This window comes from Petaurus breviceps, unplaced genomic scaffold (genome assembly GCF_028583685.1).
Source record: "Petaurus breviceps papuanus isolate PSGF00001 unplaced genomic scaffold, PetGlider_PUasm1.0 77, whole genome shotgun sequence".
NCBI lineage: Eukaryota > Metazoa > Chordata > Mammalia > Diprotodontia > Petauridae > Petaurus > Petaurus breviceps.
The window spans coordinates 22,250,420-22,270,089 of record NW_027186492.1 but is presented as its reverse complement, the minus strand read 5'-3'; the positions used below and the strand labels follow the sequence as shown (position 1 = coordinate 22,270,089).

The 19,670-nt window shown below is 34.2% G+C and overlaps 1 protein-coding gene across 1 annotated transcript in view; it reads left to right on the top strand.

Moving 5' to 3' along the window:
* The window catches only part of CATSPERB (cation channel sperm associated auxiliary subunit beta), a 185,040-nt gene that overhangs the window by 94,861 nt on the left and 70,509 nt on the right, over positions 1 to 19,670 (top strand). Inside the window, exons 17-21 of the mRNA XM_069105680.1 lie at positions 5,979 to 6,169; positions 8,586 to 8,927; positions 13,852 to 13,991; positions 15,430 to 15,627; positions 19,543 to 19,653. Of these exons, the coding sequence (XP_068961781.1) occupies positions 5,979 to 6,169; positions 8,586 to 8,927; positions 13,852 to 13,991; positions 15,430 to 15,627; positions 19,543 to 19,653 (982 nt within the window). The remainder of the gene's footprint in view (positions 1 to 5,978; positions 6,170 to 8,585; positions 8,928 to 13,851; positions 13,992 to 15,429; positions 15,628 to 19,542; positions 19,654 to 19,670) is intronic.

Below are 19,670 nucleotides of genomic sequence, written 5' to 3'. Positions count from 1 at the left end.
TTGACTGCACACTGAAGCATACTATTTTCACTTTCATTTTTCCCCATTATTTGAGTCTTCTTGTACAAAATTACCAATATGGAAATATTTTACATAATTGTATATGTATAACCTATATCTTATTTCTTATTATCTTAGGGAGGGGACAATGGAACGAGGAAAGTCTTTTTTTTCTCTGTGTCCTCAACTGTAAAATTAGGATAATAATAGCCACCTATTTCAAAGAACTATAATGATGACATGAAATAATTTGTAAAACTCTTATCAGAGTGCCTGGTATATAGCAGGTGGTATATAAATGCTCATTCCCTTCTTTGTGCTTTGCCTGTTTTCATATTTCTTATAGTCTATTGGCATCATGAACCTCTTTTTCAAAAGAGATAATATTTGTAAAGCACTTAGCACAATGTCTGGCACAATCTAGGTGCTCAATGAATGCTGGTTCCCTTCTCCCTTTCCTGTTTGGTACATGCTAGTTTTCAAGAAGCTTCTCAATTAAGTTTTTGTAACTGTTGTAATAATCCATTAACACTCATTTCAATCACTGCTTCAGATCCCTCATTTCTATTCTAAATCTTCCTTCTAGCACTCTCATTTCATTTATCATTTCATTCTAAACTATTAATAAAAAGATCTCACTTTATTAATTTCTGGAATTCTGTTTGATTAAGATCAAACAGGGCCAAACTTTGTTATTCTTTAAGGCTTTGCTTCTATATTTTGTAATATTATTATATTGTGAGTCTGTGTCTTGGACATCCTTGGTACCTTGACTCTTCATCATGAAATATGTGTGAGGGTGGGGAGAGTGGGATGAGAGAGTGCTGACTTTTTAAAAACTTTTCTTCAATCTTTGTTTTCAAAACTGCAATTTTGTATTAGAGCTAGGATCTGCACAATTTTGGAGGAAATGTCTCTGGTAGTACCCCATACCTGGAATGATCTCTCTCTACAACTCTAATTACTGAACTTCCTGGTTCCCTTTAAATACCAATTAAAATATTACCTTCTACAGAAAACCTTCTCCAACCCCCATTAATTCAAGAGCCTTCCCTCTGTTAATCATCTTCTATTTATCTTGAATATGGCTTGCTTTGTTTATATGTGTTTGCATGTTCTCTCCCCTCATAGATTGTAAGCTATCCAAGGGTAAGGATTGTCTTTTTACATCTTTTTGTATTTCCAGAGTTTGTCACAGTACTTGACACATGGAAAGTACTTGATATTTATTTACTGATTGATTTCAAATATTCTTTTGGGTCCCAGTAGGGGCTTGCTTCCACACATAGAACTCTGTTATTCAAGGATGTTATTAATTTAATCCAGGGAAGTGAAAAATTTCTGTGTACATTAAGACCATCTGACAAAGGCCAAAGTCCAGTAGCTAAACTTGTATTCTGTGCTTGGTCTGGGTAAAGAAGCATAGGCTTGCTCCTGATTGTTGTTCCATTAGCCTGCTGTTTTCTCCAGTTCTTTGTCAGACAGTCAGAAGGCTCTGAAGGTTTAGAATGACAGAACTACAGGCTTCCCCTTGATTTGAGTTTCCTCTTATGGCTACTCAGCAACAACTCCTAGATCAAGGTAGATTATGAATCCATGATGCCTCACATCTTTCATCTGGATCCTGTTCGTACTCCCTGCAAGGTATTAGTTTCAATCCCAGGCTCTGCTGCATCTGTGACTGCTCCTTTTTTTGAACACAACACACAACATCAATTCCATACCTGCCTACATGTCCACCCTAAGTCTATACTGGATCAACAACTCAATTTAGGAATCAGAGTGACAAAGCTACTGGCTGCTTCCTATTCTTCCTACATACACATCCCTATTAACAGATGATCCCCTGCTCTTCAAAAAATGGGGACCCTGTAAAATCTGAGGTGAGCAAGTTTGTGTAAAGTGGTCACTAGCTCCTTTGCAGCCCCTGCTGCTTTAGCACAAGTTCTGTTTCCTCTAAATTTTCCCAATAAACTTCCCTATCCCTTACCTGACTATGGGACACCTTAGGCTATTCTACCTACTAACTTCTGGTTCTGCAAAATACCTTAAATTTTTCCTTCTCTCCTGATTCCTATGCTTTGAAGACCAACCAATTAAAAAATTGTAATTTCATAGTATAATACCATTATTTTATCATTCTGATCCACCCTTTTATATTTCTTCTTGCATTTTCACTTCTGTTAACAAAGTTTCTGATTACAAAATTTGTTGGCAAATATTTCTTCTTCATAAACTTTGTTGAAATGCAGCACTTAAGGTCAAAATATCAGAAAAGGTCACATGTCAACATACCAAAATTTGTGGAATGCATTAAAGGCAGTTCTTAGGGGAAGTTTTATGTCTCTGAGTGCATACATGACTAAATTAGAGAAAAGGGAGATCAACAAATTGGGCATGCCATTGAATAACCTAGAAAAAGAACAAATGCAAAATCTCCAATTAAATACTAAATTAGAAATATTGAAAACCAAAGGAGAGATTAATAAAATTGAAATTAAGAATACTATTGAATTAATAAATGAAACCAAGAGCTAGTTTTATGAAAAAACCAACAAAATTGAGAGACCCTTAGTCAACATGATAAAAAAAAGAAAGAAGAAAACCAAATTATGAGTATCAAAAATGAAAAGGGTGAATCTAACTCCAACGAAGAGGAAATCAAAACAATAATTAGGAATTATTTTTCCCAATTGTATGCACATAAATTTGACAATCTTAGGGAAATGGATGAATATTTACAAAAATACAAGTTGCCCAGATTACCTGAAGAGGAAGTAAATTACTTAAATAACCCCATCTCAGAAAAAGAAATTAAACAAGCCATCAATCAACTCTCTAGGAAATTTCTCCAGGGCCAGACAGATTTACTGGTGAATTTTTTCAAACATTTAAAGAACAATTGATTCCAATACTCTGCAAACTATTTGGGAAAATTAGTGAAGAAGGAGTCCTACCAAATTCTGTTTATGACACAAATATGGTACTGATACCTAAATCAGGAAGAGATAAAATAGAGAAAGAAAATTATAGACCAATCTCCCTCATGAATATAGATGCAAAAATTCTAAATAAAATGATAGCAAAAAGACAATAGCAACTTATCTCAAGAATAATACAATTTAGGGGTGGCCAGGTAGCACAGCGAGTAAGAGCACCAACTCCAATGTTGAAAAGACCTGGAGATTGAATTCCGGGCTCAGACACTTAGCACCCACCCAGAAACACCTGGCCGTGTAACCTTGAGCAAGTTACTTAACCCCAATTGCTTTAAAAAAAAAAGAATAATACAATTTGATCAGGTGGGATTTATTCCAGGAAAGCAAGCATGGTTCAATATTAGGAAAACCATCAGTATAATTGATCGTATCAATAATAAAACTAGCAGAAACCACATGATCATCTCAATAGATGCAGAAAAGGCTTTTGACAAAATACAACATCCATTCCTATTAAAAACATTAGAAAGTATAGGAATAAATGAAGCCTTCCTCAAAATAATAGGTAGCATCTATTTAAAGCCATCAGCAAGTATTATATGTAATGGGGAGAAGCTAGAAGCATTTCCCATAAGATCAGGGGTGAAACAAGGGTGTCCACTATCACCCCTCTTATTCAAGCTGGTACTAGAAAAGTTATCATTAGCAATTAGAGACGAAAAATAAATCAAAGGAATCAAAATATGCAAAGAAGAAACCAAGCTATCACTCTTTGCAGATGATATGATGATATACTTAGAGAATCCTAGAGAATCAAGTAAAAAACTACTTGAGACAATAAATTTGGCAAAGTTGCAGGATATAAAATAAACCCACATAAATCCTCAGCATTCCTATATATTTCCAATGAAATTCAACAGCAAGAGATAGAAAGAGAAATCCCATTTAAAGTTACTGTAGACATAAAATATTTGGGAATCTACCTGCTAAAACAAACCCAGGACCTATATGACCACAACTACAAAACACTTTTCACACAAATAAAGTCAGATCTAACTAATTGGAAAAATATCAATTGCCCATGGCTGGGTCGAGCTAATATAATAAAAATAACAATTTTACCTAAATTGAATTATATATTTAGAGCCATACCAATTAATTTACCAAAAAACTACTTTATAGAGCTAGAAAAATGACTAACAAAATTCATTTGGAAGAATAAACGGTCCACAATATCAAGGGAATTAATGAAAAGAAAGGCTAGGGAAGGTGGACTAGCTATACCAGATTTCAATCTGTATTATAAAGCAGCAGCCACGAAAACTACTTGGTACTGGCTGAGGAATAGAGGAGTGGATCAATGGAATAGATTAGGCACATGAGATTCAGAAGTCAACGACTATAGTAATCTATTGTTTGATAAACCTCAAGACCCTGGTTTTGGGGATAAGAACTCACTATTTGACAAAAACTCCTGGGAAAACTGGAATATAGTATGGCAGAAACTGGGCATAGACCATTATCTAACACCATATACCAAAATCAAGTCTAAATGGGTGCATGATCTAGGTATAAAGGTTGATACTGTAAGCAGTCTCGTAAAACAAGGAATAATTTACCTGTCAGACTTGTGGAGAGGGAAAGACTTTATGACTAAACAGGAATTAGAGAACATTATAAAATGTAAAATGGATAATTTTGACTACATGAAATTTAAAAGCTTCCGTACAAACAAAGCCAATGTAACCAAGATTAAGAGGGAGGTGGGAAATTGGGAAAGAATCTTTACAACCTATGTCTCTGACAAAGGACTCATTTCTAAAATATACAGAGAATTGAGTCAAATTTATAAGAATACAAGTCATTCCCCAATTGATAAATGGTCAAAGGGTATGAACAGGCAATTTTCAGAGAAAGAAATTAAAGATATCTATAAGCACATGAAGAAATGCTCTAGATCACTATTGATTAGAGAAATGCAAATCAAAACAACTCTGAGGTACCACATCTCACCAGTCAGAGTGGCTAAGATGACAAAACAGGAAAATGACAAATGCTGGAGAGGATGTGAGCAAATTGAAACACTAATGCATTGCTGGTGGAGTTGTGAACTGATCCAGCCTTTCTGGAGAGCAATCTGGAATTATGCCCAAAAGGCTATAAATGCTTTCATATCCTTTGATCCAGCAATACCACTCCTAGGGTTATATCCCAAAGAGATCATAGAAGTGGGAGGAAGATTCATATGTACAAAAATGTTTATAGCAGCTCTTTTTTTGTTGGCAAAGAATTGAAAATTAAGGGGATGCCCATCAATTGGGAAATGGCTGAACAAGTTGTGGTATATGCATGTTATGGAATACTATTGTGCTATAAGAAATGAGGAGCAGATGGTCTTCATATTTACCTGGAGAGGCTTATACAAACTGATGCTGAGTGAGAAGAGTAGAACCAGGAGAAATTTGTCCACAATTACAGACACAACGTATGTGTGATGACCAACTTTGATAGACTGGACTCTTCTCAGCAATGCAGTGATATAAGTAAGTCAATCCTAAAAGACTCATGATGGAGAGAAATATGTGCTTCCAGAGAAAGAACTAGAAAGAACTGAGTTTATATCCAGGTGGAAGCAAAATACCTGATCTTCTTCCTTCTCTTGTTTGGTTTTATGTCCTCTTTACCATTTTTCTTTCCATCTGATACAATCCGTCTTTATAACCTGACTAATGTATAATGTGAAATTTAAAAAAAAGGGCCACATGTGAAAATAAACCTAATCTAGTCCTGAGAGATTGATGGGCAAGAGTGAAGCTAAACAGAAGGACAAAAGCCCAAAGTTATTTTTGTTAACATAGTTACCAGAAGATTCCAATACAACATAATCTTCATAAAACAGTACCTGGCCACCCCATGGATTATTTCAGTTCTTGCTTAATTGAATCCTTTCCCATGACTTAGAGAAAAAAAATAGTTGTATTATTGATTTTTTTACCTCATAGTTATTATTTAAATGACACGAAGTTTATTTTTGTTTAGTTCAACTGGTTTTGCTCATGTAGTGAAGGTTCTGGAACATGATGACATTGTTGGTTTTCCAACTTCAGCTATTACAGAAGTGTTGAAACCTTTTAAAGTTGAAATTCCAATAGATAGCCCTTGCTTATCGAGTGCCATCACCATTGAAAAAGATGTAAATCCATTCTATAAAATTAGTCTTCATTTAAATGGTAAGTTTACACTTAAGTGTTAAGTGACTGATGACTAGAAAGTGAGAAAAGACATTAATACTTATAGAGAAGTGAGTTTTAGAGTGGGCTCTGTGAATCATTGGTTTACTACTAGAGTCTAACAGGTATTTCATGGACTGATCTCTTTACTACTTGTAAGCCAAGGAGTTGGAAATACCAAAGCTAGTTTACTATGGTATGACTACTGGACGTATTACAGCTTCTTGGAGCCACAGATGAGAGTTGGGGGAAAGGTGAACACCAAAGGGGTGATCAGCCCTGAAAGGGTTTTGTCAAATCCTCTTACCAGATGTGCTAGTCATACCTGAACACACACCAGATGTCCATATTTAAATCCATAAAGAGATATGGATTAATGTATGTATATGAATAATAAGGAAGGTGAAATAGAGACTCTAATGCAGCAAAGCACATTTGACTGGATAAGGGTCATTGATAATGTGGGATGGAATCTATGAATGGAATATACTTATGGGAAAGCAGATTCTTATTCAAACAGAAAGGGATAAGTAAAGGGAGGTGGGGAGGAAGTGTGACATTTTATGAACACATACTCAGGTGAAGAAATCTGGGAAGCAGGTGTAACCAGACTTTGGTGCATGCCCAACTCACCACATGGAAGCAGCCATGTCAGAAACACCAAGCGCCTTTTTCTTGGAGAAGTCATTTCTGTATTCTCCTACCATATGAGGGGGAGAAGTTTTTCTCTATTGACTATGTAGCCAGTCCTAGATATATCTTCAAATCTAGCTGATGGGAGCTTATTTGTTCTCTTTGGTATTGGTGCCCTCCAGGAGTGCAGTCTTCTTTACCCACAGCACTGTGCACTAATTTGGATGAAGGGATTGTCTACCTTCCCTTTTTCCTTTTAGGTCCTATGGCTCTGAGAAACAGAATCGGCATTTTGTTTTTGTTTCGTTTGTCGTTTTAAACTCTAGGTGTAGGGATTGGAATACAGGGCTTTGAAGTCAAGATTCCAGGCCAGATGTTGCAACTAGCTCAGTAGGGGAAGCCAAGGGCTCTTGGATTTAGTGGGATTAATACTGAGAATTGAGTTAAGCTGTGAACCTACTGCTCCTCCCCAGATGCTAAGTGGGTAAAGGAGAAAGCATACTCCAGAGGTAGGAAGGAATGTTTGTATATTTATTCTTGTTACACTTTCCAAGTAAGCATTCCTTTGTAAAAGTTAATCTGACTTTTAGGAGGTTAAATAGAACTGGGATGTTTAAACTCCTAAATTTGAAGGAATATAATTGGTAAAGTTTTGAGCCAACGGCAGAAACTATTTCCCCCCAAATACCTAAGGGTCCTGGAGACTCTGGGGAAGGGCATAAACATAAAATACCTGCACTTCTAGAAATAGGGATCAGAGTAGTCATTGTTACCCACGGTATAGAGTAGTGAACCAATAAATGCAATATCCTTAGAAATGGGATAAAAGTGAAAGTTCAAATTTGGTACAATTTTTTTGATCATGTGTTCATAAATAAGTTATTTAGTGCTTCTGAAAGTTTGATTTTATTTGTTATTCAATAATACTTTTAAGGATGAAACTATGATAAAAGGCATCATAGCCATCTTAAAATTCCAGATACTTATATATGTAAAATCTCTAAACATAGTATGACCCTTAAAAAAGATATCTGTCAAAAGAAAAACTAGATATCTACAGAAAAAATAGCCCTGAATAATTGCCACACCATTTTATTTGAACCAGGTTTGGGGGGAAAGTGTAGGAAGAAAAAAGTCATCTTAAATTTTGACCAATATAGTACTTGAAAGCCTACTATGTAGAAATGGTAATGATAATTCTTCAGAAGGAAGAATTGGGACCAATGTGTGAAATGCATAGGGAAGCAAACTGAATCTTAATAGAAGATCAGAACTCACTGTAATATAGAACATTTCAACATTAGAGCTGTGCTAATGAATTGGAATACTTGAGTAGTGAATATCGCAGTCACTGGAAACATCAAGGAGGCTGAAAAATCACTTTTGTAGAATATCATTGAGAACAATCTTAAATTGGACATAGGTTTTGACAATTGACTTTTATGGTCCCTTCTTACCCTAGATTCTATAGTAATATATTAAAATTATCTTTTGGAATTTGATTGGAATTTTATTTGGAATATTATTATTATATGATATATAATATGATAGAATATGACATAACATGAAAAATATATAATATATGGTAATATATAATATATAATATATGTATCATATATTATTATAATGATGATGTGAAATTAATTTACCCTTAGGTTCAGCCCATGGTTTAAAGTCTTAATACATTTATCTATTAAGTTAATCAGTTGTTTGGTTTGTGTGTGTGTGTGTGAATGTGTATTCGCCTTCCCTTATCCAAATAATTTTTTTGTATTTTCTTTAGCTTTAGGAACATTATTTAAATTTAAACGTTCTGACATTCAGAAGACTGTAGTGATTCCTGGTTATAGCAGCTTCCTTATTATTAAGTTTATTAATTATACACAAGCTTTGGCTCTGGCGACGATGCCTATGCTAGTACCTTTCAATAAGACTTTTAAAGAGAATGAATGGCTGTTATATGACTTTTCAATGCAATTTGCCTCTACATGGTCTATTTCTCCCACCGTTTGTAACCATTGGATTCAGCACGATGATATCCAAACATCACGAAGTATTATTAAATACATCGATATAGGGGATAAATACACTTTTAAAATTAGAATAATTCCAAAGGTGAGCAAAGGTAAGCTCAATTTTTTTTCTCTTAAAATCTGTAAAAGATGGGAAATAAAGGGATCTTTTCCTCTTCTTGAATATGAAATGTTCCTTTTGATATTTGGGTTATTTTATAATCACTATTACAGAATTTTTTTAAAAATCCCCTTATTCTCCTGTAACCTTGCTATTTCATATGATATCTCATACTTTCAGCAATCAACCAACTTAAAAAACACAATTAATTATATTGAAACATATTGATATTAACATTTTAATCAGCAAGGAATATATGTGTAGCTTCTACATAAATTTGTCATTTCAAATATTCTGTGATCATAATTCTAGTTTTAAAAATAAATTGGTGTTCTTTTTTAACTGCAGTTAGTCTCCAATGACTTCTTCACAACCCCATACAAATATATCCTCATTTATAACAAAGAAGTGTAATTATAAGCATACAAGTAAACACTTTGACCATGTATGACAACTATGTCTCATACCACATCTACTTTACTGCTTTTTGGGCAAAAGAAGCAAGGTTTATTTCACCTTGATTGATCAGTTTTTATCATAGTTCACATGTTTTTTCAAATTTAGTTCCTTTTAAATTATTGCAATAATTGTATAAATCAGTGATATCATATTTAAAGAGAAATGGATTCCTGTAACCACATATTGAATTAGAAAACCACAAATTAACATTATATATGTTGTATAATATTTTTATTTATTCTAAAACTTACCAATTATATTTTATCTGGCTCAGGCAATAATTGGGAGTTTTGCAGGCTGTGAGTTAGATACTTCTGATGTAATTATTTTCTACCAATTCTGCTTATTTCTATTTGCATCATTTGATATAATATTTCTTGAATTTCTTTGAATTTTTCATGTTCCTTCTTATGGTGCAATAATATTGCAAAATTTGTTCAGACATTTTCCAGTTGATGGATTCTCCTTTGCTTCCATTTATTTGATATGTGTGTGTTTCTGCATTTGACCTCTTTGAAATACATACCCAGTAGTTATATGCATAGATTTTAGAGCTTTATAAAAAAGATAAAGCTCACTCAGAATGTGCTTACCAAACTACAGAGTCAAATGAATAATAAGAAAGAACTTTGTAAGGATGAGCTGTTTAAATCACAGTCCAGGGGCAAATAGGTGGTGCAGTGGATAGAGCCCTGGCCTTGGAGACACTTACTAGCTGTGAGACCCTGGGCAAGTCATTTAACCCTGATTCCTTTCAAAAAATAAATAAATGAAAAAGCATTCCAATCAAGAAGAAAGTTGTTAAAGGAAACCTTGTTGAATTGTATTTTCATAAGGAATTATTGAGGTGGTCATTTTAGAAAAAGAGTTATTAAAAATTATAAATAGTTTTGTTATGCTATGGAAATGTTTGGAAAGTATGGAGCAACATCTGCAGCTGCTGTTCAAGGTTGCCCTTGAGCTGGTCAAGGCTGGTTCAGTAGTTTCTGGCTGCTACGGGCATCTCCAAATTTGGCTAGAGTTCTCCCACAAAGGATCACTGGTATATCAAGCAGTTTGGGCTTTCAGAAATCTTTCTGATTGACTAATTGTTGTGTAACTCTGACAGGTTAGTATAATCATTACAAAGCTCATGTTAACAATTGAGAATAAAAGATTCCATTCCAACCCCTCAATTTATTTCTATATGAATCTTTATGTTTTAGGTGTGTCTTTTGATTTTTGATTCATTTGACTATTCTAAGATGGAAACCATAGATTATCTCCTTCACATTTTTGATTATAGCTATAATTCCTTTTTTTTGTCTTAAGTTACACTTTATAAGGAAAAAGAAAAAAAACTTTGTAGAAAAATCTCTCCCACACTCATTCTTCCCTCCCTTCCTTCCTCCCTCTATCCTCTTACACCCTCTCTCCACCCCCCCACCCTTTCTTTCTCTTTTCATTGGCCCTTAGTTATAATAGGTTTCTGAAGGAATAGTAGCATCTTTCATCTCTTTCAGGATGATATTACTGATTTGAGCTTTTCTTTTTTTTTAAGCAATCGGGGTTAAGTAACTTGCTCAAGGTTACATGGCCAGTTATTTCTGGGTGTGGTGCTGAGCATCTGAGCCCGGATTCGATCCCCAGGTCATCCCGACACTGGAGCTGGTGCTTTTACTTGCTGTGCTACCTGGCTGCCCTGAGCTTTTATCTTTTACCTTTTAGATATTAAATTCCATATTTTTCTTTATTATATTTACTGTTTTAAAACTGTGTAATTATGACTGTGATAAGTCTCTTTGGTATGTGATATCTCTTCCTGGGTGGTTATAATATATTCAAATCCATAGTCATATATATATATATATTTATATGCATAGACACATATATTTATATATACTAAATATCTATATATAGTATATTGTGTACTATATGTGTGCATGTGATACTGGCTTTGGAGTTTGGTAATGATATTACTGAATGTGTAATATTTGATGTTTCTTTCAGGTATTTATGAATTCTTCTTGGTTTTGGTTTGCCCTGTGTTTCTAATAATTCTGAACAATTTTCTAAAATTATTTCTTAAAATATTATGTCCAGAATTTTTGTTTTGTAAATATTTCCCTGGAGTCTAATTGCTCTAAAAGTGTACTTTCCTGCTATATTTTCTAGGTCAGTTTTAAAAAATAGATACCTCACATATTTTCTTTTCTTTTGTATTTTCCCTTGACTTAACTTGTTGGATCACTGGATTTGTGAGCTCTCTTTCTCCATTCTATTTTTCAGGCATTTTATATCTTTGATAAAATTTGACACACTTCATATCTCTTTATTTTCTTTCAAAAATAATCCTAAAGAGCTCTAATTCATCTTCTTATACCATATTTTGTCTCTTTCCTCCTTTTTCCCCTCATGTTCTTTATCTACTCTCAGAATCCTTATTGTCAATCCATTATTTTTTTCCTGATAATTTCTTGAAATTATGTCTGAGTTAATCCCTTCTGGGTTTTTAGACTTGAGTTTCCTTAAAATGTTTTTTCTTGATTATATTAGGGGTTTTCTTTGGTTGCTCATTTCTATTCTCTGTATCTGGTAAAGATCTTCCCTTTGATTTTTCTGATTGTTTTTTGTTTCATTTTTGAAGATTACTAGCATTAATATCATGTCAATTCCTTAGTATAGGGCTCAAGGTTAAAGAGATAGGATATTATGAGCCTCCATACTCATTGTGAAATCAGGTAGGCCAAAAGTCCACATGAAAAAGCTGTATTTTCTGGGCCTTCCCCTTCCCACAGTCATCCCCCAAACTTGGAATTGGGGTTTGTAATTGCTTCTTCCTTTCATCAACTTAGATGGGGATCTATAGGCGGGGATCACATGCTCTATACCCTGCCCCACTATCTCACAGTCCTAGTTGGGATAGCTAAGCTACAATTGATCCCTGGGCTATAACCTCTCCTGCTACCCTAAATGGGAGCTCCTCAGGACTAGCTCAGAACAGTGTGGCTATAATTTAGAGTGCATACCACAGTACTTTATTTGATTTATATATGTTTTTGTAGGGTAGAGGATAAAGAAGAAATTATACATGGGAATTTCTTTCCCATCATCTTTTTCCTCTGTTGTTCTTTTTCAATTCATTTCAATTCAGTTTAATCCACTTGAATTCAGTAGGCATGTATGAAATTTCATAGGCATTTTAATTAAATAGGCATTTGTGAAGATATGTTTGACTGAGAGTCAAGTACTGCTAGATGCTGGGGTTAAAAAGACCAAAAAACCAGTCCCTGCATTCAAGCCCTCAAGAGAGATATTTTATTTGGAGAAATATATACATATGCATAATATATATATATATATATATATACACACACACATTATGCATATACATGTATGGAGAGACAGAGAGAGATACATACAAGTAAGTAAATATTAAATTCATATGAAATAAAAACAAAGAAAGAGAGAAAGTACTAGAAACTAAGAGAATTAGGAAAATGCCCATATATCAAGTGGCTATCCCTGGAGGGTACAAAAAATTCCAAGAGATAGAAGCAAGGAAACATTACAGGCCTATAAGATAGCCTATCAAAAGGTACAGAGGTGAGAGGAAGAATGCCATGTATAAAGAACAGAAAGTAGGCCTCTTGGGTTTTTGCTTTGAGGCAAAGCAAAGTGAAATCAGTTTGTAAAGGCAATATGAAATCCTGCTATGAGGTGTTGTGAATGCCCAGTAGGGGAAGGGGTGTGGTTATTTTGTCCTGGCTACAATAGAGAGATGGTAAACTTTCTTTAACAAGCCAATGATATAGTCAGACATGCAATAGGGATATGAATTTTAAAATTGTGGAAAATAGATTAGAGAGGAGAGAGACATTGGCAGGTTAATTGCAGGTGTTGCAATAGTGAAGTAATGACTACTTGAGCTAGGGTGGTGGCTATGTAAGTTAGAGACAAGGGAGGGATGCAAGAATTGTTGTAGAGATACAATGAGCAGAGATGTGGCCACTGATTAGCCCTGGGGGATAAGGAAAAAAGGAGAGTCAGTCATGACTCTAAGGCTGTGAACTTGGGTCACTGTCTAGATGTTAAGTGGCTTTGGAAGAGTGTATTTCTCCCTCAGATGACCCTAAAGTTAGTCTTACCACTTCAAGATTAATCAAATTAAAATTAAATAAATGTAGAGGCATAAAATTCCTATCACATAGCCAAAATGAAGATGTGAATGGGAAGAAAGGAGAAAGCAAACTGGAAAAAAAAGGAACAATTGGTCTCTAAGGGTACATTTTAAGAGCAAAATGAATTAGCCAAATAAGCAGTTGTGTTTGGATAAGTTACTTGTAATTCCTTTCCTTCACAATTACTGTAGCCACACATTAACCTTGGTAGAATTTAATTTTGAAATGCTTGTCAACTTATCACTATTTGCTTGAATAACCTTGGTAGTTGATGAATCATGAATCTCTGTCTCGCAGGCGCACTGGTATTTCAAATGCCACATGCAGAAGTCTTCACTGGACATCCAAATTTGATGGAAATAGACTCTCTTAGCTACTGGGATGACACTGACAGTTATATAATTGAAATCACAGCTTTCAACAGATATTTGCGACAAGTAAGATGGAAATTCCTACTTAACAGACTTTTTGAACCAAAACGTGATTGTCTTCGGAAAGCCAGAGGCGGCATGTGACATTCAGCTGCTTCGCGCGTTCTTTTTCACGTTAGAGAAAAGGCGCTAATCATGCAACACAAGTCTCCTTTTCCTTTGGCATACTCATTTCTCGGCCTTTATTTCTAGATCTATTTTTACATCTAGCTTCATTTCTCCCACTTTCTCCTTTTTAGAGATGACCCACGAATCAGTCCCAAGGACGTAGTAATGAGTAAGCAGTTTAAGAAAAAATTGTTCTTCTCCAAATGCTAGAGGGACTGAGATTATCATGCTGCCGTCAGCAGAAGCCCAGGTGGCGGAGGCATTGCGAGACCAGTGAAAGGCATACCACCTTGATGATGGGGGTCATCATAATTTAGGATTAGAGACAGGGATTTTTTTTTTTTGAGGAGGAGAATAAAAGTTAATTCCCTTAGATTCTCTTCTTACATCGCCTTAATAGATCTGAATTTCGAATTCACTTAATCTGGCATATCTAGGAAGTTCAGTGCATAGAACAATGATCCTGGAGTCAGGAAGGCCTGAGTGAAAATCCTGCTTTAGGCACTTACTAGCTGTGTAATTCTGAATTGGTCACTTAGCTTCATTTTCTCCATGTATTAAATGGAGATAAGAATGACACTGACCTTTTAGGGTAATTATGAAAATCAAGTAAATCAAAATAAGTAAAGTTCTTTGGAAGCTTTTAATTACTCTTATTGATGTTATCATCATTTTCAAAGCAAAAAGTCTGTCAGCTGGAGCATGGTTTCAGGGTTTGTTGTATTGACCTCAAAAAGCATTTGTTAAAATATATTTTATATGCTTTTATGATTATAAAATAATATACTTTTAATTTGAATCTTATATAGGCTAACCACTAAACAGTTTATATAAACAGTGGAATCTTATATAAACTAACCACTAAAAGCAAAATTAAGTAAGTCTCCAATTAACTTGATAATAAACTCAAAGCATATACTAATTGAACCTGGCTATCCTCGGTTCCCCCTGTAACAAGAATACAGTGTTTGAGAAAGTGGTGAACTATTTGAAAAAAGATACTTTTACAAATTCTATCCATTATAGAAAAGTTTGTTAATGAGAAGAGATTTCTTATTGACTCAAAAAGAGCACGTTAAGTTTGGAAGAATATATAAAAGTATGTAATATATAAAAATATATACATATAATATATAAAAGGTATACTTTTAATTAGCAATTTTCACCACTAATCAACTATGCTGATAATAATTTTTCTTAGAAAGAATGATTTAATGTTTTTGTTACAACTTATTCCTAAAGAGATTGCTACAGTTATTTTGTTAATCTTTAAGTACTGACCGTTTTCTTCTTCTCATCTGAGTAAATGAGCATAAATTATATGACTTTCTCCTAGGGAATGACTACAATTTCATTTGTGGTTTGGCAAGCATCAACATTTTGCTATTTATCAACAATTATACTGACATTGAAGAGCAGCTGTAGTTACATGAAATACATGTATCTTATTCCTAATCAGGAAATTTCCATGTCTGCCTGGGAAAATGGAACACATAAAAATGAACTTGGTTTTAATATGATCAAAACCTTGCCGGTAAGGACAGACTATACTAAGAGAAACTATACTCTTTAACTAGTATATAAATAACCAGTTATTTAGTTGAGCCCTCTTTCTGAGATGCTCAAAACCCTTTATAATGATTTCATCTCCGTGGTACTGTCATTTAGAAAAAAACCCTGAATTAATTTTGATAGAAAATTGGAATAAATAAATTTTCTGGCATGGTAACTTTCAAGTTAAAATGTCTTTCTTAGAGTCAGAATTAATCAGTCACATAATCAGGTTGAGCAATAAAGCACGATTTCAAATCAACTCTATATTCCTTATTGCGAACATAACACAAGGCATAATTAAAAGGTTTATTAAATGGGAAGGCATTCCTAAGGGCTCCATGGGAGCACTATTTGGATTGTAAGGAATGGGGTTGACCCAAGCTGAAGAGAAAGTCACCTCCTGTCACCTCCTGACTCACTGGCAAGGGAAAAAAAAAAATCACCTGGAAGCTTCTTAGTTTACCTCGGAAAGTGTCACTAGCTAGTGAATTGAAAGTTCTTTTAGTCCATAAATGTAGTAAACTTTTAAATTTAATGACCTTTGCAATAATTATTTAATTTTTTTCCAATCTCCAAATATTGATTTCCTGCTTTGTAGCCCTGATCACTCAATGCTAGCTCTGACTCTGGTCTTATTCATCTGGATTCAAATATATGCCATGGATATTGATTTTCATTGAAAATTCTTCCAAACTTAATGAGCTCTTATTGAGTCAATAAGAAATCTCTTCTCATTAACAAACTTTTCTATAATGGATAGAATTTGTAAAAGTATCTTTTCAGATAGTTCACCGCTTTCTCAAACACTGTATTCTTATTACAAAGGGAATGGAGGATAGCCAGGTTCAATTAGTATATACTTTGAATTTATTATCAAGTTAATTGGAAACTTACTGAATTTTGCTTTTGGTGGTTAGTTTATATAAGATTCAACTGAAAGAGAAGCTAATTAGGAAGAAATCAACACATAGCAAGATAAAGCTTGAACTCTAAATTTTATTGATGTAATTGAAACAAGTGATCTGAGGACTAATAGATCTTATTTCTGATGTAAATGAATATCTTCAGCTTCACATTTATCCTACAACCTTGCAAAATAAAATTATCCATATACACAAATTTTCCGAATAATGGATTTTTACTTCTCTAATTGTCAAAGCTTTGTTTTTTTTTTTTTAATTTCAAATATCTATCAATTCAATAAGAACTTAACTGCCATCTATACGCAAGAAAGATAGTGTTATATGTGTTGGAGATAGATGAAAAACAGCACAGGCCCTGCTCTCACAGGAGCTTTATAGTCTTCAAGCAGGGATATGACACGTTTAAAGAAAAAATACTCTTAACAAGTGAAATGTTACAGAAGCTAAGGATGGTTCCAGAAAGAAATGTTTATAAAATTTTCTATTCATAGCTCTATTTTCTTCAATAGAGTCGTTTAGACATTATTTTTCTTTTCTTTTCTTTTCTTCTTTTCTTGATGACTAGGAATCATCATTATGAACATTCCTTGCCATTTATTTATTTATTTTTTTAAATTAAGTTCTACTACATGTAATACTCTGTACTAATCACTAGGGGGCAAACAAAAACTAATAGCCCTATTGTCTTCAATAGAGTCTTTTAGACATTTTTTTTTCCTTTTTTTTTCTTTTCTTGATGACTAGACATCATCATTATGAATATTCCTTGTCATTTATTTATTTATTTTTAATTAAGTTCTACTACATGTAATACTCTGTACTAGTCACTAGGGGACAAACAAAAACTAATAATAAATAGGGTCTGTTCTCCAGAAACTATGATCTTTACTGCACTTGGTTATAATACAGTGAGGATCTAAGAGGACATCTTTAGATGAGTATGACTGCTTGTCTCTTGGTGGAATGACTCCTGTTGATGGTGTTTTATTAATCCTGCCCCCCATTTTTCAGTTGTAATTGTTGCTTTTCCTTTTGCCTTAATGCCAGGCTCATTGCTGCCTTTTGGTTTTATTTCTAATTTGCTATTTTTAGTGTGTCAGGCACCGGGTAGCCATTGTTTTGAAGTGTCAATAAGACTTTGAGTACAAATGTATGTGCTGCATAGGCTTTATTAAATATATTTTAATGTTAACTAATTCACCTTGTTAAGAAATTATTTTTGCTTCATGTTCCCTGCCATATTTTGAAGCACGGAAGTTGTTAGCAGTATAGGTAAATAGTGCATTCATGTACTATGGGAAATTAATAAAATCTCATGTCAATCACACATTACCTTGTCTATTATATATATTATTAAAAGGAAACAATATCAATATAACTGAGCATATAGGATACATCAATAAACAACTACACCCTAAAATTGGAGTTGAACCAGGAATAGAAACAAGTCACTGAGTATTTACATGGATTTATTCTTTGTACAAATTGTATGGATTTATACTGTGTACAAAGCCCACTGATTCTGATTCATAGCAAAAGACTGAATTGGAACAGGAATGCTGAGTGAATTGAGAGTTAAAATCTTGGCAAATCTTATTAGGCTTATTAATTTAAACATTAAATGTTTGGACTTAGCTGGTATAAAACAATTTCATTTTTAATATATTTAATTTATTATTCCTTACACTAATTGAGAAAAGAAGGTTCAGGAATGATCCCAAATCACATATAATTCCCAACAGAATTTCTACTTGAGATTTGAATGTGCACTTTGATGCAGGTGATGGATGTACTGGGAATCCTCACTAATGGAACCACACTGTGAAGACCTTTCTCAGAAACAGCTGGCCCGGGCCCCATGATGAAAATAGAGAGCTTTCTCCAACTAATAAAAAGTTTGCCCTCTGTCACATCTCCCTGGACCATTGCTGATCAAGGGCATGTTTTTTAAGAACAATTTATTTGATTTAATTCTGAAAACAAATAATACACTTCAATTTACTTGAAATATATTTGCTAATAATAATTTATATTTTCATCAACAAACACAATGTCTTACGCCTGTTACGTTTAAGGCATTGTGCTTCTTGTTCAGGCTAGAATGAGATAAAATGAAACAAACAGAAGAAACTATCTCTGCCCTTGATCACCTAGATCAATGAAAAGAAATTAAATATATTGGCAATACCCACAAATTTAAAACAAGATTTTATTCTGCAAAGCTACAGTTCATTAATCTCATAAATAATGAAGCATTGACTATAAATGAAAGGTGGTAAGATACTTTTCAGTTATTTTCATACATTAACAGAAAAATATTCATTCCTATTCCTAAAATTTATCTCTGAGCTAATAATATTTGTTCTTCATTCCTAGTATTCAGAAATTCCCTCGACAATTTCTAAATAAGTACCCATACTTGAGAGTCCTGGCATTTTAGACTCTACAGGTCCCATGTTTCATGTCCAGTTGGGACCCTGACCTTTATCTCAAGTGCAAGTGCATAGAAACCTCAATCCTAGTAAAAGGGTCTACCACGTGCTTTCTTGTTTCCACCTCAACCTAGATCACAAACTGAACTAACACAAAATGTGGGCCAACAGACTAAGGGTGAGGGAATCTAGTTGGTAGAGTTGGTGTGTGTGTGTGTGTGTGTGTGTGTGTGTGCACGCGTGCTTTTTGGAGGGGGGAAGACAGGTCAATTGGGGTTAAGCGACTTGCCCAAAGTCACAGGGCTAGTAAGTGTTAAGTGTCTGAGGTCAAATTTGAACTCAGGTCCTCCTGACTCTAGGGCTGGTGCTATATTCACTGCACCACCTAGGCTCCCCCTAGTTGTTAGAATTAAAAGCAGTGATGACAGGTCCTAGGTAAACTAAGAATATTAAGTAAATCTAATTAAAATGTCAATGTGACTTAAGCATATGCTTACCTACTAAGACCATATTTGTATGATTATGTTTAATTCCATCTAGGAAAACTACAGGCCTCCATCCCACTTGGGAATAGCTATCCCACTCACAGATAACTTTTATAATGCTGATCCCAGCAAACCTAAGCCAAGAAATTTATTTCCTGAATCAAAAGTAAGTCATTTCCTCTG